The following is a 27,816-nucleotide window of genomic DNA, read 5'->3' as shown; positions in this document are numbered from 1 at the left end:
TGCGTCGGCAGCGCCGGGGCGGGTGCGTGCGTGCGGGGAGAGCGAGAGAGGTGGCGGCGGCGGCGGCGGCGGCGGCGGCCGGTGCGCGGTGAGTGAGCAGGATAGGGGCTGAGAAGGCAGTGGAGGGTGTGGGGAGCTGGAAGAAGGCCACGGGAGAAGAGCCTTTCGCCGGCGACGTGGCGTTGCCCGGGTATGGGGGGCACTCCGGGCAGTGGGGCCGCCGCCCGGCTGCTAGCCCAGGAAGGAGCGTGGTGAGGGGCTCCCCGCCTCCGCTTACGAGACTTCGGGCGCTTACACCGCTCTTCGTGACCGTGGAGTGGTCCCCGTGCGTCCTGAAGGTGCTCTCGGGGCCCCTGAGGGGCCGGGGGTACCACCGGTGGCTGGTCAGCGCTGCCCGCCATGTCCGTGGCGGTGAAGCCCGGCTGGGGCCATGGGGGCAGCCGCCGAGAGCCCCATTCTCTGCAGAGGCTGCCGGCACCCGGGTAGGGCTGACGGGGCACGGCCTCTGGGCTGCCTCCGCTCCGCCGGGTGTAAAGTGCTGCTCAGTTCTGCTGCGGCTGCCCTGTCCTGGAGCTCTTTCTTGAAGCTGACAGCGGTGTCTTGAGATACCAGTAAAGCTACGTAGAAATTGTGTATGGGCAGGCCCTGCTGCCTTTGCATATGGGGTTTTTAATTTAGGTGGGATGTTACATACAGTGATCGTTTAAAAAAGATAAAAGTCCTCAGTTAACATACCTGGGCGAGCAGGTTTGGACAGTGGCTGTGTTTGAGCAGCCAAAATGAAATTCTCATGTTGTCACTTTGACAAGTTGCAGTTGCTTTAGGTAATTATTAAGTTATTCTGCTTGTATATTGATGAATTCCTCCTTGGAACTGAAATAGATTTGTATCTGAAATGCTGATTTTGGCATGAAAAATTAGTTGAAGATTTATTATTAATCTCATTTTGCCACATCATGAGTGTACAATAAACTGAAAGAACAGGTTTGTTTTAAATAAAGTGCACAGTGAACTGTATTGATTTAGTGGCATTTAAATACATGGTGAAGTACTTCAATCCATCAGTGCTGGGACCTTTAAAATGCTGTAGAGAGAAATGTTTTAATTTTGTTTGTGTGTGCTTGCAAGGACTAGTTGATATTATTTTGGTGATCTGTGCTGGGACACATTTACATGTAGTGTGTAAATGTTTAATGGTGCTACAAATGAAGGAGGGGCTTCAGATTGTGAGCTGTTTGCAGTTGTTTCTAGAGGCATTTCAGAATAATGCAGTTTCAAAGTAATGCATTTCAAACCCATTTATTCAGCTACAGGATAGCTTTCCGAATGGTGTGTCAAACACATTTGGTATGTGTGGTTGTTAGGAAGACCTAACTGTACTCTTGCATCTAGTCAGTGTAATTACATAAATACTATTGTTTGCCTGAGAATCAGGCCTTCATAGTCGGGTATAGTCAGCCTGTGACATTATGCAATTCAGGTGTGGCTTCTTTCTGTGACACAGAGTGAGATTGCCATGGTGCAGAGACACGAAGTAAATTCAGCTTCAGCAATGGGAGTGAGGCAGCAAGCCAGAATGCACTGACTGCTGGTCTTGTTGGAGTGTCCTATTCTGCAGCAAAGCTAAAGCAGTGACACCCCAACATGGGAGCTGTTGCTGCTCAGCTGTTCTGAAAATCACTTTTCTGTGTTTTTTTGAGGTGGGCAATACGTGTTTTGTGGCATTCAGGTATATAAGGTTCGGTATGTAGCCTGTTGGTCAAGAGGGTTTGCTTTTGTGGTCCAATGTAATACATCTCTACACCTGTCCCAGAAAAGGTGCCTGCATAGTTGTAGCAGTGGTGCTGAAATGTAAAGGAACTTGTCAGACTGTGAGTTTCATATTTAGTGAAGGATAAAATATGTCAGCATTATTTGGAAGAAAAGAATGGAAGAAAAGGTGGAGGAAAACTTACTAGCAGGTTCTGCCTTCTGAACAGGAAATTTACTTTACTAGAAAGCAAAAGTATTTTACTCAGTAAATCCAACAAATCTTTCTATCATGAAAGATTTTTGCACTTTATTAGTCACTGCACACTAGTGTTTATACATGGCCTTCTGAGGAGAATAACTGAGTGGTAAAAATAACGCCCACATAAAACCATTTCAAATGTAGCTGGAGTGAAATGTGGAGAAGAGACTTCAAAGTCCAGTACAGGAAGTGGGAGTTCATGTTGCAGCATACGGAGATGGAGTTAGTGGACTTCGTAGCAGATGCCTATGGAATACCTGATATAGCCTTTAAGTTGTAATTTCTTCTTGTCTTCTCAGGAAGAGAATGTGGATATAACACACAGGTGATAGCACCTGTGGAAAACTTTGAGAAGGGTACTCTGTTAAGTTTGCCTGTTAGTCTGTATTCTATAGGAATAATTTTTAGACTGCTTTTTGTTCCTATCATCACATGCTGGCAGTTGATTATTTCCTAATAATGCTAACTGTGGAATGTGCAGCTTCTCTTTGGTTTATGTATGTTGCTAATGTTTTCTTAAAAGTCAGCATTAGAATAAAATCATTAAATTTAATTGTGATTTAAAAGAACTTGAAAAGCTTTTAGCAGTCACAGAAATTAAAGGTGCCATGCCATTATTATTTTAGTAAAGAGAGCTAGGTCTTCATAAATGGAGTTTCCAGGAGTCTCCCTTAGCATATGAAATGGCAGGACTAAGAAGGTGAGTGTGCTTGTGAGAATTCCTGATTTAAATCTCAATTCAAGAGGATTACAGTGTTTCTAAAAGCTGTTCATTAACTTAGTAGAGTCCAAACTGAGACCTATGAATATTTTTCCAGACTACTTTCTAGGTAGTTCATGTAGGCTTTTACAGTGCATTCTTGTTAGGCAGTGTGAGTTCAGCTGTTCTAGTTACTGGAAAAACCTGTGCTGTATGTGCTCTAAAATGTACTTGGAAGCACGCAGCAGATCAGGAGCAGTGTGTATATCGCTGGGGGTTTTGGGGCTGGGGGGAGAGGGCATACTTGCTGACTTTCCCAAATCTTCACAGGTACCTTTTGAGCTTTTCAGATAAACCTGTGTTCGCCAGTGCTCGAGTTTCTGAGTTACTAGCTGAAGAATTAGAAAGCTTTAAGTTAACGCCCGAAATGGTAAATTTAAGTTCAGTTGTTGAAGGGCAAATCTTGATAGGTAATGTAGTGGAGTATGACACTTGTATTTCTGACAGTTATTTCCTAGCACTGCTGTAGGAATGTACTCTTGTGGAGTATCGTGTTGCTATTCCTTTATATTTACATCATGAGTTACTGAAAATATGGTTAGAAAACTCTTACAAAATTTGATACAGTAGAAGTCATAAACCAAGTACACTTAGAAGAAACATGTTTTATTTGATTCTTAAAAGAAATTAGAGGATTAAACAGTTTGCAAGAATGAATGATTCTTGAACAATGAACAGAATGAATAAAACGCACTAGTGAAAGTCCTCAAAGCAGTGTGTATTTTTTTGTTGTAAGCAAGTCTTTTTTTGTAGTGTGTGCTGCATGATCTCTACACTCACCACAGAATTATTGCTTTAGTTCCAATATTCCTTCCCTGAGTTTGTTGCTTAAGTCAGAAAATGATCAGAAGATGGACTATTTAATGCTATGTATTTAACTTGCAACATGAAATACTTTTTATTTTGAAGAGTTTGCTGCATCTTAGGAGTCCTAATTTTCTTTTGTTTCACCTTGGAATTCTGTGCATTGCTTTTAGCACTTAAGAAGTGCTACTCTGTTTATTGATTGTAACTCAGTTACTGTATTTGAATGTGCGACTGTCATTAAGTGCATTCAGTGGTTAAAAATGTTTGCATTTCAACATTCTGCTAATGGTTATCTTTTTATTTTAGTGCTAAACAGAAAAGTTAGCCATGACAACGTTCCTGGAATTTATCCAGCAGAATGAGGACAGAGATGGAGTTAGATTCAGCTGGAATGTTTGGCCTTCAAGTCGTCTTGAAGCCACAAGAATGGTAGTCCCGGTGGCTGCCCTCTTCACGCCATTGAAGGAACGGCCAGACTTGCCTCCTATTCAATATGAGCCAGTTTTGTGCAGTAGGACCACGTGTCGAGCCGTTTTGAATCCCTTATGGTAAATCTAATACATATGCTATGCCAATATTTTATCTTACAAGCAATCTTTAGGGTAGTGCCAGTAAAATTATGCAAAAGATCTGGTGTATTCAGGCATTTCTCACATGAGTATAAAGATCAGACTTATAGATCTTAAAAGTTTCTGCATGTACATTTGCATACGTAATTTGCATCCTTAAAATGTAGCTTTCATTTAACCAGTCTTTTCAACATATTTAATTTAATTAATAATGAAATATATTATTTTGCAGGAACATCCTGTGAGTTAGTCTACTTCTGCATTTTGCCTCTAGAAAATTACTTGGGTAAAAAAATTACTATGCTGTGTCTTTTTAACTACTAGGCCCTGATGCAGTTGAATTTCCAAGTGAAATAAACTCTTCTACTGTCCTTAGATCATTTGTAGACCAAAGCAGCTTAGCTGGTTTAGTTTACCAAAACAGAAGCTGAAAGATGTGATAGATAGATAGATAGATATACCAGAAGTAGACATGAGAGAGGGTGAAAAGCTGTTTAAGCTGAGGGGTGATAGTAGCACAAGCACTAGTGATTGTGGCCTGGTCGTGGATAAGTTTCGGTTGGAAGTAGAGGAAGTGTTTCATATGTCATTCCAATCACAGAAATACGGAAAAGAAACAGATCAGTTTTTAAGGTGGAGTTTGGTAGGCATGGGAAAGGTACTTAGTGATAGTGAGAGATTAGATATGGTGTAAAAGATCCTGTAGAACGAACTTGATTTTATGAATGAATTGTGCCTGCCTGGGAGAAAAGACAGTTTCAAAGCAGATGTAAAGTTATGTTTCAGTATTAAACAGACACAGTGGCTGACTATAATGGAAATCAGACTTTGTGGAAGCTAACTTTTTCAGAAGCATTATCTTTTATTGAGGGCTGAAAGAAAAATAATGGAAAGACAAAGCTGTGAAGGGTCAGTCAGATCCCTGGCATTGCAGTGAAAAGTGCCTCTACATTTTTCCTGTGTCATGTATGCAAGTCATGGCTGGATTTTTATTGATTAATTAATTAATTTATTTATTTAACATGGTGTGATTAGAGACTCAATTTGGGGGGACCTTTTGAAGCCTGTGTGGCACAGTGTAGCAGGCTAGATAGTCTTTAGCCTCTGAAATCGGTATAGATCATTTGATCTCAATAGAGCTGTGTTGTGTTTACAGCATGCTGGGATTTATCCAAAGGTTTAATAATACTTTAAACACTTTTGCCCTTGTAGACAGGAGAGGATGTGACAGCAAGAAGTGTACACTGAAAACATGTAACATTTACTTTCCCTCAAGGTGTGAGTAGGACTCTGTAAGATATCTCTGGCATGAAGATACAAGTTGCATTTTTAAACATTTATTTTAACTATCTGAATAGCCATAAAAGTGTAGATAAAAGGAGGTAGGCTCATCAGTTAAAAACAAAGGAAATGTCATTTTCACTAGAGAGAGAGCTCTTAAGTTGGAAGCTGTTTTTTTTTTTTTTAGGGCATAATGATTGTTTGGGATAGTCCCAGCTCTGACAGCTAACAGATATAGGCTGGAGAAAGGAAAAAAATGCAGAGGTAGTGAGAGTTAAAATGATTTGCCAAAGGTCATGCAGAAAGTCTCTAATAAAGGTGCTGAGACTCTCTGTTCTTAAATTTTGTACTTGCTTGTTTTCCTTGAATACCGTTCTTCCTCTGCAGCGATATTAATTTGCCTGATGTGTAAGATTGCACTAATTTTGAATTCGTAATATGGCTATGTAGAGGAAAACTTATATTAAGAGAAGGCTTTTTTCAAAGTCAGCGTGCTTTTGAAAAATAAAAATAAATGTATTTTGGGGACAGTGGAGGAAAACAAATTGTTCATACTGTGTAATATTTTCTTATTGTATTTTACAGCCAAGTGGATTATCGAGCAAAACTCTGGGCTTGCAACTTCTGTTATCAGAGAAATCAGGTAAGAAAATGAAATAGTCAGCATATAGAAAATGTTCTTCATAAGATAAAAATGAGAATTCTCATTTTTCAAATTATAGTTGCAAACTGAAATTGGCAGCAAGAGTATGAGTGTGCAGCTGTATTTTCAAATATTGCAGGGAGTTTTTTTCCTGACAGCAGTAGTGAACATCTGTTAGGAAGGAAAGTAGTCTGTATGTGTGGTTTTGTAGAAGTTGTAATCTTTTATTTATACTTAATTTCTGTGGTTTTATTTGCAGTTTCCTCCTACCTATGCTGGCATATCTGAAATGAATCAGCCAGCTGAACTTTTGCCTCAGTTTTCCAGCATTGAATATGTAGTACAGGTAAAATAATTAAGTAAGATCTTTAACATCTATAGCCTTGCATATACAAAAGAATCAATTTCAATTTCATTTCTTCACTGCATTTTAAGGGCTGTGAGTCTGTATGTGCTTATTAGTACATCGAACATTTGTGTCACCAAATGGAAATGGAAAACATAACTCTTCATAAGAATGTAAGGATAACTAATAAGACTGTTTAAAAACAAAACACTGTAAGAAGAGAGATCTCTTCTGTCTTACAGTATTTCTGTTAGGTCTGTTTCTTTACCAGGAGTTTCATCTGTGTTTGTGCCAGTGGTCTGCTTACTGCTGTTTCTTGCGTTTGAATTTCAGTTTAAATTTGTCTGACTATTGATTAATCTCTCATTAATAATTTGACTCTTAAGTTTGTGTTTGAATGATTATGAATTAATTTTAGAGCTAGCTGATTTAGAGGAAAGGACTAATACATAATTCAATTCAGGTATTTGAATTTTAATATTAATTCTTTTTATGGTTACTTGAATAGAAATAAAAAATGAACCTAAATCCCAAAATTGCAAACATTTGCAATTGCAAATTTGTAAACTCTAAATTCTATTTTTGAGGTTTAAAATTTGTAAGACTTCAGTGAAGCATTCAGGTTATGAAGAGTGAACACTGAACAGAATCTCAGCTTTTTGCCAGCTCTTGTAACACAAAGTAAGGGGGATATCTGCTCATAGTACAGCAAAATTAGTTTAGAAAGAATAAAAAGAACTGACTATCTCCAGAGTAAAATTATGTGGTGAAACACTACGGAATGTCATCACGTTGGAGTATTTTATAGCTATGAACAGCTTTAAGACTATTACATTCACCTGGAGCAATAGAAGCTCATTGTATGTTAAGAGATTTATACAATTGCACGTACTTCACATCCTGATGTCCTGAAAGGTTTTTTTATTTTCTGCTGTAGTAAGCATTGCATTTTTGTGCAGAGTTCATTATGGTAGATGTTTTTTTCCCTTTTGGCTAGGATACTGATTACTACTTCAGAGGGAGCTAAGTTAGATGGAACATTGACATTACTGGTACAGTTGAACTTAAACTTTTGCAAATAGCTTTTCATGTGATTATATTTGTGTTTCTTAAAGCGTGGTCCTCAGATGCCTTTGATATTTCTTTATGTTGTGGACACATGCATGGAAGATGAAGACTTGCAAGCTCTGAAGGAATCCATGCAAATGTCTCTTAGTCTCCTGCCACCAACTGCGTTAGTAGGTCTCATTACCTTTGGCCGAATGGTGCAAGTTCATGAGCTTGGCTGTGAAGGAATTTCCAAAAGTTATGTCTTCAGAGGAACAAAGGACCTCTCTGCAAAACAGCTTCAGGTAATGCGTAAAAGCAAACAAAATGAAATCGTCAAGGTGGTGATGATGAAGAACTTCAGATACTCTGTAAGCAAATTTTATAAAAAAAATCTTATATATTTGACTACAGGAAATGCTAGGGCTTACAAAAGTAGCCGTTTCACAAGTTGGTCGGGGTCCTCAAGTGCAGCAACCACCACCGTCTAACAGGTAATGTGCTTAAAACATCTGAATAACGTACTTTGGCTACACTGATTTACTGGAAAACTTACGTTTTATGACAGTGAAAACAATCATATCAGTTGAACCTTTTGATCAGACACAAATTTACTGGGAGAATAATAGCTATAGCCTGTTTCTTTCGTACAGTTTGCACTGGGAAGAAAAGACTTAATGAGTGATAGTAAAGTCATCTTCGATGGTGCTTCAGAAATGATCTGAGAGAATGTTACATAAGCATATTATCAATGGTTGGTGTGGTGGAAAGTGTTCATGGCTGCTATAATGCTCCTTCCTTATGTCGATATCCAGTTTTGCTTTCCTTTTTTCTTACTTTTCCACTCCTCTCCCTGCCCCTTCCCTTCTGTCTCTTTTTTGGAAATTGCAGGTTGGTGTTTGATTCTCCTGGGTTTTCCATTATGACATAGAAGAAATCTATGAAATGATAAAAAAGAGAGCCAGTTTTGCAGTCTCTGCCTTCCAGTGCATTTGTAGACAGCCTGTAGCAGAGAGCACAAAGAATCCTTTATATAGTTAATGTTTTCTTCTGATCTCTGATTTTCACTGAAGTAGTGAAACTTGAATTTCTTTTTGAGATTCCTCGGTTATCATCTGCTGTGTTCGTTTGAGTATGCATTGTTCTTTATGGATAGTGGCAGTAAGTCTTTAAGTCAGCAAGTTTTTGGTTTACAAGCTTCGCTGAAGTTCTTAAGCTGAGCTTGCTTAGTAACACCAAACAGCATTATTTTGGAGAGACGGAGACATTGCTCTGAATTCAAACTAGAATGCAGAATTAGACATTGCTAATATATGTCTAATATATTGCTAGTGAACAACTGATAAAATTTTTATTTAACAGTTTTAATCTAAACTAATTTCATGTATCTGTTTACAGATTTTTGCAGCCAGTGCAGAAAATTGACATGAATCTTACTGATCTTTTGGGTGAACTGCAACGGGATCCTTGGCCTGTTCCACAAGGAAAACGGCCCTTACGTTCTTCTGGAGTGGCTCTCTCTATAGCTGTAGGGCTCCTTGAGGTAATAGCTTTAACTACAGTTATGCTGATACGTAAAGAAATCATTTTGTTGCAGAAAAGCTGCCACAATCAATATGTAAAAGCCTTATAATTGATGCATATTAGATTTTTATGACAATTCTGATGAATATCATACCTTACATGGAAAGAATCATTTTAATGAGGCAAAACTGAATTTTGAATTAACAGCTGATTTAAATTTTGGGAGGGAAAAAGTACAGTTATTTTTAGAATCCTGTCAACGTGATACATACCTGAATAGCTATTTCTTTTGTTGAATTTATAGCAAAACCTGATTGTTTTATTTGTCTTTTATTTCCTTCAGTGCACTTTCCCCAATACCGGTGCTCGTATAATGATGTTCATTGGAGGACCAGCTACGCAAGGACCTGGCATGGTTGTAGGGGATGAACTGAAGTTACCTATAAGATCATGGCATGACATTGAAAAAGACAATGCTAAATATGTTAAAAAGGGTACGAAGGTAAGAGATGGTAATGGGTGACATTTATAGGCATCTTACCAGTAAGTAAACATTTACATTGTCTGGCATTGCAAAATACTGCTAGTAGCAAATGTGTGAAGAGGTGGGAATTGTGTGGTTTTGTTTACCTGTCTCTGAATGTATGTCTTCAGGAGTTGCTTCAGAAATTTCGGTGTTTTGAGTTAGGACTTTGTCTAGCTCACAGTAAAGTTTTTTGAAGTGTTTCTCTGGTTTAAGTCAGAAAAGATTTATGTGACTAAATGGTATATTTGGAGTGAGGCTGTCTGCTTTTAAAACAGCTGTTCAAAGTTGTGTCTCTTTGGGGAGGGTTAGACTGTAGAGTTTAGGCATAGTCCATTTCAACTTAGGTACATTTAATTTGGGCAAGTGAACTGCATCCAAAACCTGTTGAATTTGTCTTAACTGATTATAAGCTTCAAGTTATGAGCTTAAGTTAAGAACTTAACCAATCAGCTCAGTCATAGGCACCTGTCATTATAGGCACTTGAGATTAGAAAGGTATATTCAGTTCTGTGTGTTGGATATAATACTTAATGCAAAGTTTAAAAACAAAAATCAGTGCCATTTTCTAGTTTAAATAGCAACCACTGGACTATTTAGTATGAGTCAGGTTCTCAGCTGGTCAGAAAAACACCCAAGTGTTAAAAATTCCAGTTTTAATTTTAACTTCAGGAAAAATGTGTTTTTAGCTTGTACTGGAATAATATATGAATGAAGTCTGATAACGTTGTTTTTGAAAGATTTTGGGAGTTAGGATTTAATATAAAGATGGGGCCTGTTCACACCGTAGAGCTCTATGAACTGAGTTTTCATCTTGGTTTTAGCATTTTGAAGCCCTGGCTAATCGGGCTGCAACAAATGGTCATGTTATTGACATATATGCATGTGCGTTGGATCAGACTGGTCTTCTGGAGATGAAGTGTTGTCCCAACTACACAGGGTATGTGCCTATTAATTTTTAAGTTGTATATGGTGATGCAGTTTTCAATTTTATTTTCTTTCTTATTTAATAGGAAACACTTAAAAAAAACCAAAAAAAAGCCCAAACCCACTCTGATGTACTGTGATAGCTGCATTTGTACTGTAATTTAGGAATTTCTCAGCCTCTGGCAAATTTGTCACCTCAATTGTGGGTTTGATCAGAAGGGGATTTGCTGTTTTCTTTTAATATGATCAGTTTGAGGCTTAAATAACATGGATAACTTTTAAACAGGGGATATATCCACTGTTGCTGTTTTTCAGTGTGCGTGTATGTAAGCTGCAGCTTTCAGTAAAGATAAAGAGATGTCATCTTTTTCTTTTTTTCTTGTGGTTCAGAAAGTCCTGTGTTATTCGGTCTTGTTTATGCCCTTCTATATACTGTTTCTCGTAGGTTTAGCTACTGCCTTAAGTGACTATCAGGTGCGTCTGTTGCTCCTGATTTTTGCTACCTGTCTAATTCTACGTTTCAGACACGGTCTTGAGTTCTCTTCAGCTTGTCTTGCCATCAGTTCACTTTAATATGATCAAAGAAAGTTTTAGTCTTTCTTGTGAAACCTCTCCCCTATTTTCTGTCACTGTGAATAGTGCCTTTACCCTTCAGTTATGCAGATCTGCAGTCTGGTATAGCTTTTGACTCTTGTTTGTGTGTTTAGTACCTCATTAATTTTGTAAATCCTGCCAGTTCTTCCTCTGTATTTTTTTCAAAGACTGTATTTTCTTTCTATTTCTGAAAGCCTTTTCCATACTCATTTCATCTTTACTAGTATAGCCACCTGCTTTACATACCATTTGATTTTTTGGTCAGCCTTCTGTATTCAGTTCGGATTCTCTTGCCAAGCTCATTTTTCTTGATTGTTACTGTTACCTTTGTCAATACCAGTTGCAGGTAAAATATGCTTATTGGTTTAATAACTGGTTTATCTGTGGGTAAAAGGCCTTCTTAGTTGCCTGTCAGTGTCTTCATGTGACACAGGATCCTAAGCACATGCTATGTATCTGGGCATACAAAGAACAAGAGATGCAGCCACAGGTTGTGATGAACATATGCTTCTGAGTTTCAGGCCAGCTTGGCCATGCTAATCGCTACTGAATTGCTCTTTTCAGAGCTGTGTATAGCCTTAGTTTGGGAGTTTTTGCTGTTCAGGATCTTTATGACTTTACCTGCACGTTTGAATCCTATTCCTTTTCTGCATCAAACTCAAGCTGTATTTTATTCTGTAATTTTGCTCTTTCTGTCTGCTCTTGTGACTCACCTTACCCTGTTTCTGCTCTTCCAGCAAAACTAGCCTTAATGTATAGTTTGTCTATCTCTCCTACAGCTCTTCCTATTTCTGATTTGGTTGCATCCTGCATACAGGGAGGAATTTCTGATTCTGTCCATGTCTGTTTTCTTCTATCTTTGAGTATCCACCTGAAAACTTTCGTAACTTCTTTCAGGTGTAATGTTTGATCTATTACATTTTACTAGTATTATTAATACTTTTGGATGAATAAAAATATCTTCCACTACTATTTCTTAAATGCAATGTATGTTTTATGATAAGCAGCAACTGTTGCAGTTACATCCACAGAATATTGCTAAGCATAAAGATAAGTCGTGCTTCTTGAGCCTAGATTTAAACCTGAAATAATGAGTGAACCACACAAAATGGTGTGGAAATAAGTTTGGAATATTGAATATTAGAAGTAAGCTGACTTTGCATGACAAGGTTGTGAGACATTGTGGTGCTGAAGTCTGGTATAGTGTTTTCTCAGTGAAAGATGTTGTTATATATTATAACAACAATAACCATAAGATGCTGATTGGGCAAGAAGCCCAATTAAAATTTTCATCCTTAACATTGTAGGAAAATATTAATGATAGTCCATTTTAAGAAGGCAAAAATATGCCTTACAGTGAGTTGTCTTTAGACAAAATGTAGAAATACAAATCCCATGTGCTAAATTATTGCGTGATATAAAATCTATTTTAACTTGAGGGTTTTGTTTGTTTTGTTGTTATCTAGAGGCTACATGGTAATGGGAGACTCTTTCAATACATCTTTATTCAAACAGACCTTTCAGAGAGTGTTCACGAAAGATATGCAAGGACAATTTAAAATGGGATTTGGTGGCACATTAGAAATAAAGGTAAGAATACAAAAGTGCAGCATGTTAGTTAAACACTGGAATAGGATGGCTATGAACTGTGGATTCTTTACCCTTTAAGGAATTTTTAGGAATATGCTAAACAGATGTGTTAGGGTTGGCTTGGACATGGCTTGTACTGTCTGGCTGTCTTTTTGCAGATCCATGATTATGTAAATGTGAGTTAGGTATAATGTTAATTCCTTCTTACTCTGCATTCAGTGACAGCTGAAGGGGAGACTAAATGTCTATCAGTGCTGTGTGCGTAGATTTTGGTATCAGTAGTGAGAATTTCTTGGGTTTTGGCCCAGGTTCTTTACGTAGTCCAGGATAGCTTTCCTTTCATTTGCCATCCTTACCAGAATCTGCTCTGGCACTTTAACAGTGTTCATTTTCACCTCCACTGTTGTGGGAAGCTTAGAGCTGAATGTGCTGTAGCTTCAAGTACTGTCTTGCATAATGTTTCTTGCAAAATATTGCAGTCCTGCCTTGTAGAAGAATATTTTCAAGAAGGGCTATTTTCTTGATCAGTAAAATTCTGTTTAAGTTGTTACTACTAGGAAAATAATTGAACTCTTTTTCATGTATGTGTTCTTGTGAATTTTGTTGGAAGATTCTGGAAAATGAAAAAAGGGACCTCCAGTTCTTAGAGAGACGTACAAGTCAAGCAGGAAAATGACATTGGAGGAATGTAAAGAACTGGATTTTGTTTTTAGCTAAATGTTTAGGAGATAGAATATAAATTCACTGTGAGGTATGTACAGTCATATGCTACAGGTCTTCAGTTTAAATCTAATTTTGTGAATATTTTAATTGCTTTGCTAAAAAATAGACATTATCCATTATGCTTTCTAGGCTCTCAGAAGCTTTTCACCATGAGTTATGTTTGTGCTGTTATTTCAGATGTACTAATTGGTACAGCAAGCATACATAATTAAGAATAGAAAGTGAGCACATGAAAAGTTTCTCTAAATGTACCAAGCATTATTACGTGTACAACCTTTCCTAAAGGTATCAAGAGTCTGACATGCATTGTGGTTTTCATTAACTAATGATAAGACTGAATTCTTCTTAATCTGATGTATTAATGTATGTTTTTTTCTATATATAAAGACTTCAAGAGAAGTGAAGGTTTCTGGAGCAATTGGACCCTGTGTCTCTCTCAACTCTAAAGGACCTTGTGTCTCAGAAAATGTAAGTAAACTTTGCTGAAAATGGAGATAATTTTCTTCTATGGAAAAGTAGGATTTAGGATTTCTGTATTTGAGGAGAGGCTGAAACTTTTCCATAAAACAAATGATGTTCCCTTTTTGCCAGTTCTAAATTAAATACATGCAAGGGCTATATTTTTTTTTTTTTTTTTGGGGGTAAGATTTTGGATTAGATCAGGTTCAGGTTGTATTACAACTTGCAGATCTCGTTACTTGTTTAGGTTTGTCCACTGAGTGGTTGCTTCTTCTAGCCATAGTGCATGTAACAGTGAATAGAAGCACAGTGACAGTATTGCCAGTATAATTTTCCTTGAATGTTTTGTTTGGTTTCACTGAGTCCTTTATGGATGGCTGATTATTTTAATTGGTTTCACTGGGTATTTATGTTGTTTGGATGGCAAAAAGGAATTGTTGCTTAAAATACATCACTATCTGTATACAGTTACCTTGTTAGTTTCTAGAGACTATGTAGCTATACCCTGTATATTATGTAAGCTGTCCTCTGAAGTTTTGCTGGTGTGCCTGGAAAGAGTCATTCCACGTGCATGTGCTTCTTACCTCTTCTCTTGGGATTGTTTAAGCAAAGTCTAGTACTTTTTCCTGTTTCTGATTTACTTTTTCCATTTTTCTAATGCCATTTCCTTGTCTTTCTAATGTTTTAATCTTTTGCAACCATCTCCTTTTTTCTTACTCCTGCATCCAACACTGCAGTTATTTTGCAAGAGTGCTTGAGAAGCTGACAGAGTGATCAGGGAGGAAACCTGTGACAAAGTAGTCGTAAACAAATACAAATAGTTGGGTGTTGTGCATCATAAGCAAGGTAATACTTCTGGTTTGTAAAAGTATTATAAAATCTGTCTACAGGAGATTGGAACGGGAGGTACTTGTCAGTGGAAGATTTGTGGGCTTAATCCTACTACAACACTTGCACTGTACTTCGAGGTGGTCAACCAGGTAATAAATATTTGTCTACTTGCCTACTAAACACAGTAATTTTATGTGACTACTATATTTTTGTGTGGTTCCCTCAAGCACAGTAGCAGGGATGCAAACAATGTTGCCATTTTGTGTTGTCAAAATTTAGAGATGGATACTAACAGCTTAATGATGAGCTGGTTTTCTTGAATATAATAATGAGAACCAAAGAGCTCTTCAAAATTTGTATAAGAGTTCATAATCAAAATCTAGTTTTTCTTTTCAGAGTGTTACTAAAATCTATTTCAGTTGCAACATATGAAAGCACTGTAATCTGTATATTTTAAAGTGCTTTTCAGTATTTCTCTGATGTTTTGATTACAAGTTAATTACTCCATAATGTTATATTTTAGCTTATGCTTTAATTGATGAGTATTTGCAAGTAAAGATTTGCTGCATTGAAATGCATCAGGGCTTCCTGTCTCCCTGAAGGAGTTGGATAGAGGATAAAAACATGACAAGCAAATGTGCTGCTCCCTTCTATTTCTTCCCCTTCTCCCAAATATTTGAAGCTCAGGAACTATGCGAGCTGACAGTAGTTTCTATATATTTAGTATGCTGTATTACATACTTTATGACCTATGCAGAACTTTTGAAAACTTGAACTTAGCTTAGCTTACTTTTTACATATTTATTTTGGCCTAATTTTATTAGTAGCTCTAAAACTGGTTTGGTCATGGCGTGTAATAATTGATTTCAACTGTCCTCTCCTGGGATTACTTACCTTGTTAGCGGCCTATGAACCTATATTTCTACCAAGCAGAGTTTTGAAATTAAGGTTTACACCTGGATTGCAGTCTTTATGTTTTGATGGCACTTTTGATGGAATTCATTAATCAGCATTTTAGAGTAGTATCAGTTTTGTTGCCCTGTAATTCTGGTGAATCACGTGATGTTCAAGTAGAGTAATGAAATCAGCAATTTTAACACAGTCCCTTTGAATATGTTGTCTCTGTAAGGGTGTGTAGAAGGACAGAGCACTGGTTGCTTTAGGGGTATCTGGTGGAGGCAGCAACTGCTCCTAACATCCCTTAGCTGTCAAGTTTATTAGCCATGTTTAGTAAAGGTACTCAACATAATAAAAGCACAGACAATCCATTTATATAACTTAAGCTGCCCATTGCAAATAATTTTATCATTTTCTACTAATCTGTTTACACATTTTTGAATTATACTGTAAAATCTTGAGTTTCCCCTACATTTAATTTCTTTCGTCCTGTACTTAGCACAATGCTCCTATTCCTCAAGGAGGACGTGGTGCAATTCAGTTTGTGACTCAGTACCAGCATTCCAGTGGACAGAGACGTATCAGAGTGACCACAATTGCCAGAAAGTAAGTTTTACTTGCGATGAATCATTTTCAAAAAAGCAGGATATATATATTTACCTTTTCATCTTTAGATTTTGTAATCAGTCTATTATTCTGGGATGTGCAGTGCCACAGGTGGTGAGAACATGATTATACCTTTGAGCCAGTTGTTTCTCTTGTTCTGTGTGCTGTTTCTTCTCCAAAAGGTTGCAGTGGTTCTATAATGATGTTGTGAGAGTGCACAACATCAAGTAACCCAAGTGATTTTAGATGAAGAGGAAGCTTTGAGTGAAATTTTATGGCCTAAATTGAGGAGATGGTCAGACTTAGGGAATGGCAAAGATCACTTTGTAGCTCAACTTGGGAATGATAGCTGCATTTCAGGGTGGGGGGGTATTAAGAGTTGTGGAGAGATTAATTCAGCAATGGAGGGATTTGCTTTTTCCACTTAACTTTACCAATGGCGTTCAGCATAGCTGTGGTTAATGTTCTTTTTGTCTGTGGAATTCAATTTTGTTTGTAATATGTGAAAATACCTGTTCTTCAATGTATAACTTTTTAGCGGCAGATTCCTTGATTTAATTTATTCCACAGTTTTAGAAAGTTATGTTTAATATTGTGCAGGCATTTTTCAACGTCCAGTGACATTTAATTTAAGATGAAGGAAATCATTAGTTGGATAATAAAATGGAAAATTCAGTTTACCAAAAAAAGCTTTGTCCTTACTGTTGATATGAATATCTTGTTAACTTACATTATTTACATTAGTAAAATCTTTTTGGCAACTGATAAAAGGGCAGATTAATAGTTCATCTTGTAAATTGAAAAGAACAAGCAAAGGTGCACAAGGCAATTGTTGGTGCGGGACCATGTGGTTAGCTTCATGGACAGTGTTTTCTGTAACCTTTCATAATAAATAATTTAAAAAAATACAACAACTGTTTTGTAAGTGGCATTATATTTTATTTTACTGGTTGCATGACATCTCTGTGAATAAAGGATATTTCTAATTAAAGAATGGTTAATTGAGAGGCTGCTCATTTTCACTCTGTAGATTTTTGAAGTTCTAGTATGAGTTTGTTAAACTGGTAACACTGCTTTCTCTGCCTTAATTTTGAAGGGATATTTTGAGGTTCTTCTTTCCTTTCACTGTGATGCAAATACTCGTATTTTACTTTTGCAGCTGGGCAGATGCACAGACGCAAATCCAAAACATTGCTGCATCTTTTGACCAGGAAGCTGCTGCGATTCTCATGGCTAGATTGGCAGTGTATAGGGCAGAGACAGAAGAAGGGCCTGATGTGCTTAGGTGGCTGGACAGGCAACTGATACGACTGGTAAGAAGGTCTATATTACAAGAGTCAAACTGGTTTCTTGTCTCCAGACATGTCATACTTAAATGACTGGTATTCAGTGGCTGTTTCCTTAAAAATAAAACAAAACAAAAAATGAACTGAATGCTTCATTTCCTGAAGTGGGTATGCAGAGTTAACTAAGATTTTCTTTTTAAGTTGGAAAAAGAACAGATTTGATTTTGATTTGTTTATTAGTGTTTCCTCAATCATCAGCAGTTGGTAATTGCCAGCAATTGAAATTCTAGTTTTAGATTAGCAGAAATTAAAGCTTTCTCTACTTTTTGCTGCCTATAATAATAGTGTAGGTGAAATATTTTTAGAGGAAAAAAAGTCAAAGTATCTAGAAAGTCATGTGGAATTTCTTTATTTTCAAAAATTTTTTTTTTTTACTTACTTGTAAGTAATTATTAATAATTTAATTTTAAATATGCTCTCCAGTTAATCATCTAACTCTGCTTAGCAATTTTAGAGAGGGTTAAAAAATAGCAAGCAATTAAAGCCTCATACACAAGGAAAGAAAAGGACATAGCAAAACCACTGGTTTTGGTAGGTTTCTCTTTGCTTACAAAGCTGTGAGCGTCTCAAATCATGTGTCTTAAAATCAAGCAAAGTTACAGTAATGGTGTGACCAAGCAAGTTCGTTTCTTAATTGGGATAAATTTTTCTTTTATTCCAGTGTCAGAAATTTGGAGAATATCACAAGGATGATCCAAGCTCTTTCAGATTTTCAGAAACCTTTTCACTTTACCCACAGGTGAGTAGGAGGAAGATGTGCCTATAGGGATTAATAGTTTCTTTGAATAGTTTAAAATAATTAAACTTTGAATAGTTTCTTTGCTAATAATCCATTTTGATAAATTCCTTCATTCTCATAGCTCCAGGTACGTTGCTTTTGGACTCTTCATAGACTTCCATGATATTTCTGTTTTAATTACCTTCCAGTCTGTCTCAAGGTGTTACGAGTTGTGGAGAGATTGATTCAGCAATGGAGGGATTTGCTTTTTCAACTCTACTAATGAAGTTCAGCTTTGCTGTGGTTAATGTTCTTTTTTTCTGTTCACATACTGTAACTTGTGTGTTCAAGCATAGCAGCCTCCCTGACAGGAGCAGTAGAAGTTCCAGTAAAGGAAAGGTTTGGCAATATTCAGTCATACTAGTTATGAGTTAATACTGGAGAAGAAGAAATGGTAAACTTTAGTCTTAATTCAAAGCTGCTTTGTAGGTTCATCCATTCTGATCTCTCTCTCTTACTTTCACGAGAGTATAGAAAAACTGGCAGAGGTACATATGCAAGTTAGAAATGTTGACAGACTTAGAATTCAATTTTGTTGTGGCACTGGTCTTGTGTAGTTTGTGAAAAATAATTCTCTTTGTACAACTCTCCTTTTTATCTGTGAAAGGTCAAACAGGTGTTTTTTTGTTTTGCAGTTCATGTTTCACTTGAGAAGATCTCCTTTCTTACAAGTTTTTAATAACAGTCCAGATGAGAGCTCATACTATCGTCATCATTTTATGCGTCAAGATTTAACCCAGTCACTTATCATGGTTCAGCCAATTCTCTATGCCTACTCATTTAATGGACCTCCAGAGGTATCATTAAGTATAACATAATAACAGGTTATAAGTTTTTGGTTTTTTCTTTTTTTTTTTTTTTTTTTAGGTGTACAAAATTCTCTCTATCATAATGCCCTCATCCAAAGCTTTTAATTTTACTGTGGTTACTGTCATGTGTATATATACGTATATATACAGATATATTTGGTAGAGAACCTTCCAGCTGACCTTATCACAACACACTCTGTATAAACCTAAAATAGAAAGATGATCTTCCAAAAAGCTTGTGAAGAAGTGTAAGATAGGAGACAACAAAAGTTGTCTGATATATAAGAGAGAGTGAGGAAATGGTAAGACAGTGAAAATAAACACAGAAGGCAAGGATTTTGGCAGGTTGGAATTCAAACTGTTAGAATTTTTTTGTTTGTTTGGTTTTAAGACTACCTCGTGGGATAAAAAAAGATGTTTAAAAGTGGAGTTAAAACAATGAGGTGGTTTGTGAAGAGCTACTTACAGGTGTAAGATCTTTCTTCCATGTATGAATAACAGTCGGGTGATGGAAAGGAGATGATTTATCAAAAGCTTCACACCTCAATGTAGAATGAATAATATATTATTTTTTTTTTTTAAATTCTTGGAGTAGTTAATATTTTTGGTATCCCTAATAAGATCAATCCAAGTAAATCATATGATACTGATGCAGTTAAATAATAAAGTGCAAGTATAGTGTCAGTGCCCTTAACACTTAAGGTTTTAATTCACCTTTTTAAGGTGAATTAATTAATTTTTATGTTTGATTTCATAAATTATGAATCATCCACCAGTGTTGGTGCATATATGTGCACAGTAATAATAGCTGCAAGGACAAGACTAAAACCACCCAAACAACCACAACCACCAAATCTCATACTTGGATAATTACTGAATCTTTATACACTGAAATATGATTTGAATTAATGACATAGAGGTAAATTTGGAGGTACTTGAAGGACTGGAAAAGTGCATAATAATCAAAGAGATTTCAGCTCTTAAATAGGTTTTTTTTTATTACTTTCATGAAGTTATATACTTAGAATCAAGCTGGATAACTTTAGAATGAGATTGTGTGGGTTACAGATGTATAACATGACAACAATCAAATATGGAGCTTTAGTTAGTGATCGAAGAAGTTCCTAAGATTCAGTGTCTGATTCAAAAGCTGGTAATGCCATCTGATTGCTCAATTCTGCATCAGTTGGTAATTTCTTATTTATTTTTAAATCTTAGCCTGTTCTCCTGGACAGCAGCAGCATTTTACCAGATCGCATTCTCCTCATGGACACCTTTTTCCAGATCCTTATTTATCATGGAGAGGTAAGATTTTGTGATTCGTACATAAATACTCTTTCTTTAGGAGTGCTGCATTATGATAGTCAAGCTGCAGTTCTAACATGCTCCAGTGCTTGACCTCTCATCTGCATAGCTGATACCAGACTCCTAGTTCGTGTTTGTAGTTTGGTAACCTAACATGCCTATGCACAGATGCCCGACGGTACTTGATATTTTGCTCCTGTTTGTTATGATGGGTTTAAGATGAATTAGCTTCAATACACAGACTATTTGATTTAGAGCAATGTTTTTCCGACTTTTGAAAGTGTTATTCCTTGCACCATGTGTTTCACCTTCCCTTTTCAGTCATTTGTTGTAGACCTTTATATGAATTCTTCAGGGATTAGGGAGTCAGAACACCAAGTTTTACAGTCATCCTTCATCTGCACTATCCTGGAGGAATGAAACTGCTCCAGGCAGTTAGGTAGATAGATATTTCCCCTGAGGGAAGGGAGCAGGGAACCGAGTATGATTGCAAGGCAGGCATATGCTTCACTGATGAGGACCTAGTCTCCCCATACACAAGCAAGGGGAGCAGAGCAGTTTGTGGGCTGTAGCCAGATTCAGTCACCAGTCCAGATCACCAGACAGGTCGATGGGAATGAGGCAGATCCCAAGTCAAGCTGGGAAGTCAAGTCCCTGGCTGGGGGTCCATGTGAGTGGACGGCACATCCAGGTATAGGCATGGCTGTGCTGTAGTGCAGGCAGGAACCAGGAATGAGAGCCTCAGCTTACAAGCGGCTGGTAAGCAACGGAGGGAGGAAACTCTGCTGAGGATCTGTCCAGGTCTTTCCTAGTAACAGCATGTATCAGTGAGCTGACTGGAGCAGCCAGCTGGACTCCTGGAAGGTTGGGAGGCTATGCTAGAGGACCTGAAAGATAAATAGCAGTATAAACATTTATTTGTTAATGTCATAGACATGCATATTACAGGACTGTAAATAGTATCCTTGACCTCATGAGCTAAATATTTAGCATATAAAGGATTACAAAAAATGAAAGAAAGGTGGACCACAAATTGTTAGTTAAAAAGCCCCCAAACATCTACTGGCATGTTACTTGCACATCTTGGCTTTCAAAAAATAACTTGCATACTATAGGGCAGAAAAGAGTGAATGTTAGAAAAGAGGCCAGCAATGGTACATCCTTCTCTGAAAAGCCCTGTGTATCCTCTAAAAAAGATCGGTGAATCACTTCTAAACTTCTTCTCCTCTCCCCAGACCATAGCTCAGTGGCGTAAATCAGGTTACCAAGATATGCCGGAATATGAAAATTTTCACCACTTGCTACAAGCTCCAGTAGACGATGCTCAAGAAATTCTCCATTCCAGATTTCCAATGCCCAGATACATTGATACAGAGCATGGAGGAAGCCAGGTATGGTAAAATATATATTATAATCTGGGAAGTGATGTGTTAATAATATAAGTGTGTTTGTTTATTGTTTGGTTTTTGGGTTGTTTTTTTTTTTTTTTTAGTGAACATGCATTTCTGTGCTGAAACACATGTAAATGGCAAGTGAACATTTTGAATTTCAAAGCTTTTACAGAGCCAGATATCTCATAGTGGCTTTTTACCTAATTTGCGAATGCTGATACTTATTGCCTTTTTTACCATACTGACTTGAACTCTGAGATTCTTTGTGTGAGATGTGTAGGACAAAGCAGAGAGTGGTTGCCAGGGCCTCTGGGCCAATACCAGAATTATTCTTTGTGTTACTGTTTTTTTTTTAACCTTGTTAAGTAATCTCCTGCTGATAATCACATTGACTTTGTTAGTGCTTAGAGAAAAAAAAAAAAAGCTTACTTTATGCATTGAAAAGTTGTTAGCGGTTGTGAATTATAGCTATCGAAGCCAGGGAGTGGCTTTATTTATAGAGGTGCTCCTCGTACTTCTGAAGAGGTATCTCTTCATGTTTTTATCTCCAAGTAACAGAAATTCCATATTTCATACACATGTAATTTTTTTTTTTTTCTAAATGTAGAAAACTTCTGTTTCAAAAAGACTAATTTATTGCCTGTGGTTTGTTTTTTTAAAGGCTCGTTTCCTGCTTTCAAAAGTAAATCCTTCTCAGACTCATAACAATATGTATGCATGGGGACAGGTAAGTGTGAATCTGGTGATGAAGCTTGTATGCATGATTTTTTTTCTCTATTTCAGAAATAAAGTGAGACATTGTGTACATATAAGTAATAATGTCTGAGTTTTGAAACTGAAAAAGAATCTTCTTTGGTTGCCCAGAGAAGTTGTGGATGCTCCATTCCTGGAGCATTTCAAACCTAGCCGTTCTGTGATTATATGAAATGCAGTTTTGGCCTGATGTCACCAGAATTGCAAAAGTTAAGAAAAATGGATGTAATTTCTTTAGACGAAAATGATGTAGTTGCTATTTTAAGCTTCTGTTAGGCTGCTTTCATGTTTAGCCATTTTTCTTATACAGATACCTTCAGATTCCTTAGAATGAGAATACTTACCACACACAAAGACTAAGGGACCTTTTTGCATTAGGGGAAATAAGTTTTTAAATTAGTTGTAAACAAGAACTGGAAAGTACACCAGTACCAGTGTACTGATGTTTTTCAGAATGTTTGTGGCCCAGGTGACCAGGAATCAGTTTTTCAAATCTTGTCTTTAGGAAGGAAGTTATGTGAGAGTTTGAAAGTTAAACTTTCTGAAGCAGCTTATATTCTTGAATGCTGCATCCCAGTTCCATGTTCTCCTTCCACATTTGGCTTTTATAGTGGGAAGAGAAACTCTGTGGTGGGTGAATGCTGGGGCAGTGTAATTTTCTCATGAAAATGTAATGGCATCAGAGAGTTGAAGCTACATATTAACTGTAATTGTAGAGTATTTTGCTGAAGGGCATACAGTGTTCAGGTGATGAGTGTGAGTGATCTATAGCAATTTTATGGCAGTGATGTTTGTCAGGTGAGTGTCATCAGGGCACCTTTTCAGGGGGAGCTGTTGGTTCTGACAAAGCCTCTGGCAGTGAAGAGCACTGAGATCCAGAGTGAAAATACTTGAAAACTTTGTACTGAGTCAGGGACAGCACGATTTGAACCCAGCTGTCTTGCTTCTGAAGTTGATAACCTAACCAGCAATCTGTTAGTGTTGGTCTTCATCATGTTTCCTACACAACATACACACAAATCCTGTAGTTGGAAAGGTCTTGTTTTTATCTAGACGTTACCTGGAAATTTTTGAAGTTTGGTATTTCCAGCAGTACAGGACAGCTGTTTCCTGTTCATTTAATTAGTAAGCAAATGAAACACTATTCCAAATATAAATGCAAATACAAAACAATGCTTGAACTGATCTCTAAGAAAACTGTTCATGCTGGACAAATGAGACTCTTTGATATGTATCAGAAAGATGGGTTTCCCTTTTAATGTTGAAAATAAGCCAGTTCTAGGGTAACATAAGAAATGGTCTGTTTATCTCCCTAGTGGCATTGCAGTGTATGTGATCAACATAATACCTTCCTGTGTTTGCAGGGTGTTTTGTGAACAAAGTTGAACCAAGTGCAGTTTATGAAATGAGAAGCGTAACTGTTGGGAGAAAATTCTGAACTGAATTGATTTTGCTCTTGTTTTTCTCATGAGCTTCCGGGACTGTTACATGTAGTTTTGTTTTGTGCATGGCTGAAAGTCTGCAGAAAAATCTGTTGGTCCACATTTACCGGAAGAGGGCACCCACACACCGCTGAAACCATGTTTCAGGAGGTGATGAATTGACTAGTTTGGTTTTTAAGTAAAGATTTTTTTAAAACTTCAGCAAGTAGCTGCCTTATATAATATAGAAAACCTTTTCAGAAAATAATGGTAAACTTTTCATACAGCTGTATTGTGTTGGTTAGTCTTTGAAGATGTGGTGGAAATTTTCAGGTTATATTAGCTATAACATTTATTTGAGATTGCCTTTCAGCTTTTTTTTTTTTTTTTAATCTTTTTTGTTTTGGTAACTGTGGGGAATTTGCAGTTTGAAATGAAAGAAGAGCTTAATAGCACAAATCTTATAAAATGCCCAGTAGCTGTCACCAAAACACTGTTAATTAAATTTAAATTCTCACTGTATGTCTTGGCTCAAAATTTTGAATGATCAGAAAACAAAATTTGAGGTGATCTGTGAAAAATCAAAGCAAATTCTCATGTTCTTCTCAGACTTCTGCATTGTGACCTCGCTGGTTTTCACTTTATTCCCCAGCAGATAAAATACTCTGCTCCCTTCTTGACTATAATGAAGGATTCCTAGTCTTCAGAGTAAAGCTACTGCTGTTGGTGATAGCCAGGGTGACAGCAGTTGCCTGTGTGCAGGTGTTGGGTGAGGTGTTCAACTTCAGGAATAAGTCTGTGCATTGGTTTTAATTACCCTGGATTACCACTAGCAGTCATTGTGAGGGATCTCTTTTCTTAGGGGTCTGTCATCTCCTTTCGTGGTTTATTTACTAGAGGATGATGTACTGTCCTTCCACGAGTAAGACACTAGGTGGCAAATCGTACAGAATTAAACTATTTGTAGTTCCCTTGTGGCTTCCTAGAGAGCTCAGGGTTAGCATTTGGCAGGCTTGCAAGTAGAACATCCTTTATTCTCATTTTGCCACCATCAGCTAGCAGATGATCTAGTGGGCCTACCCTGAGAGTGGCTGTATATTGTGTCAAGTGTATTGTAGTGATCTAAGAACTCTTACTGCTCCTGGGTTTGACCCTTGATCATTAACTGGGAATTGGTTTCGGCCAGTTCTCAAAAAGGGGCACCAGTTCTAAGCATCCTTGTTAAGACTTTCATGTCTGTGTTTTCAGAAGATGTAAGAGTTCAGAGAGTTCTAATGTAATTTGGAAATTATGGGTGCTTCGTACCTTTGAAAAGATTGAATTGTTGAGATTTCTATGAATACTTTGTGCATCTACAAATGCAAGTAATGGCAGATCAGTTTCAAATGAGGTAAAGAGAATTGCTATGTTGCATTTGCAGAGTTGCCAACTGCTGTTCTATTTAGACTTTAAATTTGTTTAAAAATAATCATTAAAAGATGACCATTTTAAACTTAATAGGATTTCTGAAATTACTTCTGAGATAAAAAAAAAATTGCAAAAATCCACCCAAAAAATGGTGAGGTTTTTTCTGTTGTTATTTGCTTGTTTGTTTTTTAATCTTTTGTGGTCCGATTTTGCAGTGGCATGACCTTCAGATGTTGTTTTTGCTGTTTCTCTGAGGTGGCACAGAGTTGTAGGAGAGATCTGGCCCAGCTTTCCGTGCTAAAAGCTGGTCGACCTTCATTCAGACCCTTGGTGGATTCGTTTCCTCCTTTTATTACTTTGATATCTCTGAGCTTCACTGACAGATACTGATTTGTTAGTTGTGTCACTTTCATGTTTCCGTTTCTCTTATCCTTGTCACTTCCTCTGATGTAGGAAAGATACAGAAACTGTGGTACAGAAGTTTTATTTACTTTTAAGAATTTGTGAGTTACTATTTGGCAGCTGTCAGAAACTTGGAGTTTTGTATGGCTGATGTAAATATCTTGCTATATTGCAGCTCATTGCCATATGCATTAATATGGAAGGGAGTTTTGTGGTTTATGCCTTAATTTATGTAAACATATGAAAATTTATGTAAATGTACAGTCTGCTGATTTTGTCAGAGGATTTCAGCAATGATACACTTGTAAGGTCTTTCTAAATTTATAGTGTTTATTTACTGGAACCTGTTGTGCCTTATTCTTCACAACGAGTATAATCAATTCCCCTTGTTTCCTTTTATTTTATAGGAGTCTGGAGCACCCATTCTCACTGATGATGTCAGCTTGCAAGTGTTTATGGATCATCTGAAGAAACTTGCTGTTTCTAGTGCTGCCTGAGATTCTGCAGTACATCAAAGGCACAGATAAGCTGTAGCCATATTTCAGCTTTTGTCTCCTTTACCCTTTTCCATGTCTCTCCTGACAGAGTGCTCTGATATGCACAAGCTGCCTGACTAGATGTAAAGCCGTGTTGTTTTCAAAGAAGAGCTTTTATTATCAGCAAATGTTTTAATGTGAACTGCAGTTTGTAAAAATGACAGGTTGTAGATTAAGTTATAATTAGAAGAAAAAGAACAGTCATTTTGATTACTATGATACTATAATTACTTTGAAATCAATTATAGCAACTTTGAGATGTGATTTCCGTTTCCTTTTTGAATGGTTGAGGCTGATTCTGCTCTGCACTACAAAGGCACATTGAACAATAAAGGAAATCTTTGGTGATGTCGAGCTTTCCAGGCTGCCATATGACTACTTTTCCTCGCTCAATTTGAGGACAAAGTGAACAAAGAAGCAACAAAAAGCATGTAAAAATAGTATTAACTCTATCCCTTGACTTAGGCTGCTGAACTTTCCTGCAGAGGTATTATTCTATTTAATTTCAAATATTTCTTCCCACTTACCCTACTTGGTTCTTTGGGAGCAGAGTTTTTATTTCCACATAAAGAATTTGAACTGACAAAGTAAAAAAAAGAAGTTATTACACAAAATTTAAATCCACATGTTGTATTTTTGTCAAAATATCTCTTGCCAAACACAGCAACAGGTAAATATGCTCAGAAGTTAACACTTCTAGCTTGAGCTAAGAAGAAATCCTACACTATCAAAATGAACTAAGAGTACGACCTTGATTTTTGGCTTGGTGAGTATACTTTTAAAAAACATACATATTTACTTTTTTGCTATTGCCTTTTAATGTTATTACACTAATGCATGACTGCACATCTGCTTTCTGTACCCTTTTTGTTATTTCAACAGGCTGTAGTTCTTGTTGAAACAGTATTATATAGAGTATGATGTAATTAATTTGGTATTTAGTTCATGCTTGATTTTTTTTTTTTTGGGTGGATAAAATAGGTTTTCCCAACTACTTGTTGAAGTTTACACATAAACCAGATGTTTACATAGGTGATACAACATTATGACAAGTAAAGATCTGAAATGTGGTAGTGGGCAATAAAAAATTGTGCCAAGTCTGAAGGAAGAGAGAGTTTTGACATAAGAAATTCAAACATTTACTGGTGTTATAGGCGTGAGGGTTTTTTTTTTCTGTAAATTCTCAAAAACTGATTAAAATCAGTTGCTCTCCATCTCTTTGATCTCTACCTGAGATGAGCTCCTTTTGCCTCAATGCAAATAAAACACATGTTTTTCTTTCGCTTTCTGTATTTATTGTGCTGGTTTCCATTGGTGCTTGAAATGAAATGTGGAAATAAAATAATAATAATAAAATTTAGAATTACTTCACCGCTTTTATTCATGTAGTAATTGGTATCAAGATTCTTTAACTTCCAGAGTTACTGTTCACACTAGTGTCAGTTTTGGAGATAGAAATTCAGTAGCCCTCTTGACTTTGTTTTGTTTAACTAGTAAATAGCTTAAAAACATTTTCTTGTAACACTAAAT

General features: G+C 36.9%; 1 protein-coding gene across 2 annotated transcripts; it reads left to right on the top strand.

Annotated features, from left to right (window-relative positions):
• Window positions 1-27,816, top strand: SEC23A (SEC23 homolog A, COPII coat complex component). 2 transcript variants are annotated; one of them, XM_080617232.1, is made up of 20 exons: window positions 1-88; window positions 3,885-4,126; window positions 6,014-6,071; window positions 6,331-6,417; window positions 7,533-7,769; window positions 7,879-7,958; window positions 8,863-9,007; window positions 9,332-9,490; window positions 10,336-10,451; window positions 12,499-12,622; window positions 13,733-13,813; window positions 14,695-14,784; window positions 16,032-16,138; window positions 17,298-17,451; window positions 18,146-18,223; window positions 18,898-19,059; window positions 20,290-20,376; window positions 21,612-21,767; window positions 22,429-22,494; window positions 26,158-27,814. In XM_080617232.1, the coding sequence occupies exons 2-20, from the start codon at window positions 3,906-3,908 to the stop codon at window positions 26,245-26,247; spliced, it is 2,298 nt and encodes a 765-aa protein (XP_080473358.1). In that variant the 5' UTR covers window positions 1-88; window positions 3,885-3,905; the 3' UTR covers window positions 26,248-27,814. The 2 variants fall into 2 exon arrangements, with proteins under 2 accessions (XP_080473358.1, XP_080473359.1); XM_080617233.1 differs by lacking the exon at window positions 3,885-4,126 and having other exon boundaries at window positions 21-88; window positions 26,158-27,816.

The sequence above is a fragment of the Psittacula echo genome (assembly GCF_963264785.1).
Source record: "Psittacula echo genome assembly, chromosome: 5".
Lineage (NCBI taxonomy): Eukaryota > Metazoa > Chordata > Aves > Psittaciformes > Psittacidae > Psittacula > Psittacula echo.
Note: the sequence above shows the minus strand (reverse complement) of the source record. Positions and strands in the feature narration are given on the sequence as shown.

What these genes read in the sequence shown, in the direction of transcription:
- SEC23A (XM_080617232.1), top strand. Translation starts at nt 3,906, where the DNA reads ATGACAACGTTCCTGGAATTTATCCAGCAGAATGAGGACAGAGATGGA. An exon ending in GCCGTTTTGAATCCCTTATG is followed by an intron (nt 4,127 to 6,013) that starts GTAAATCTAATA and finishes TGTATTTTACAG; the next exon opens with CCAAGTGGATTATCGAGCAA. An exon ending in ATGTTAAAAAGGGTACGAAG is followed by an intron (nt 9,491 to 10,335) that starts GTAAGAGATGGT and finishes TCTTGGTTTTAG; the next exon opens with CATTTTGAAGCCCTGGCTAA.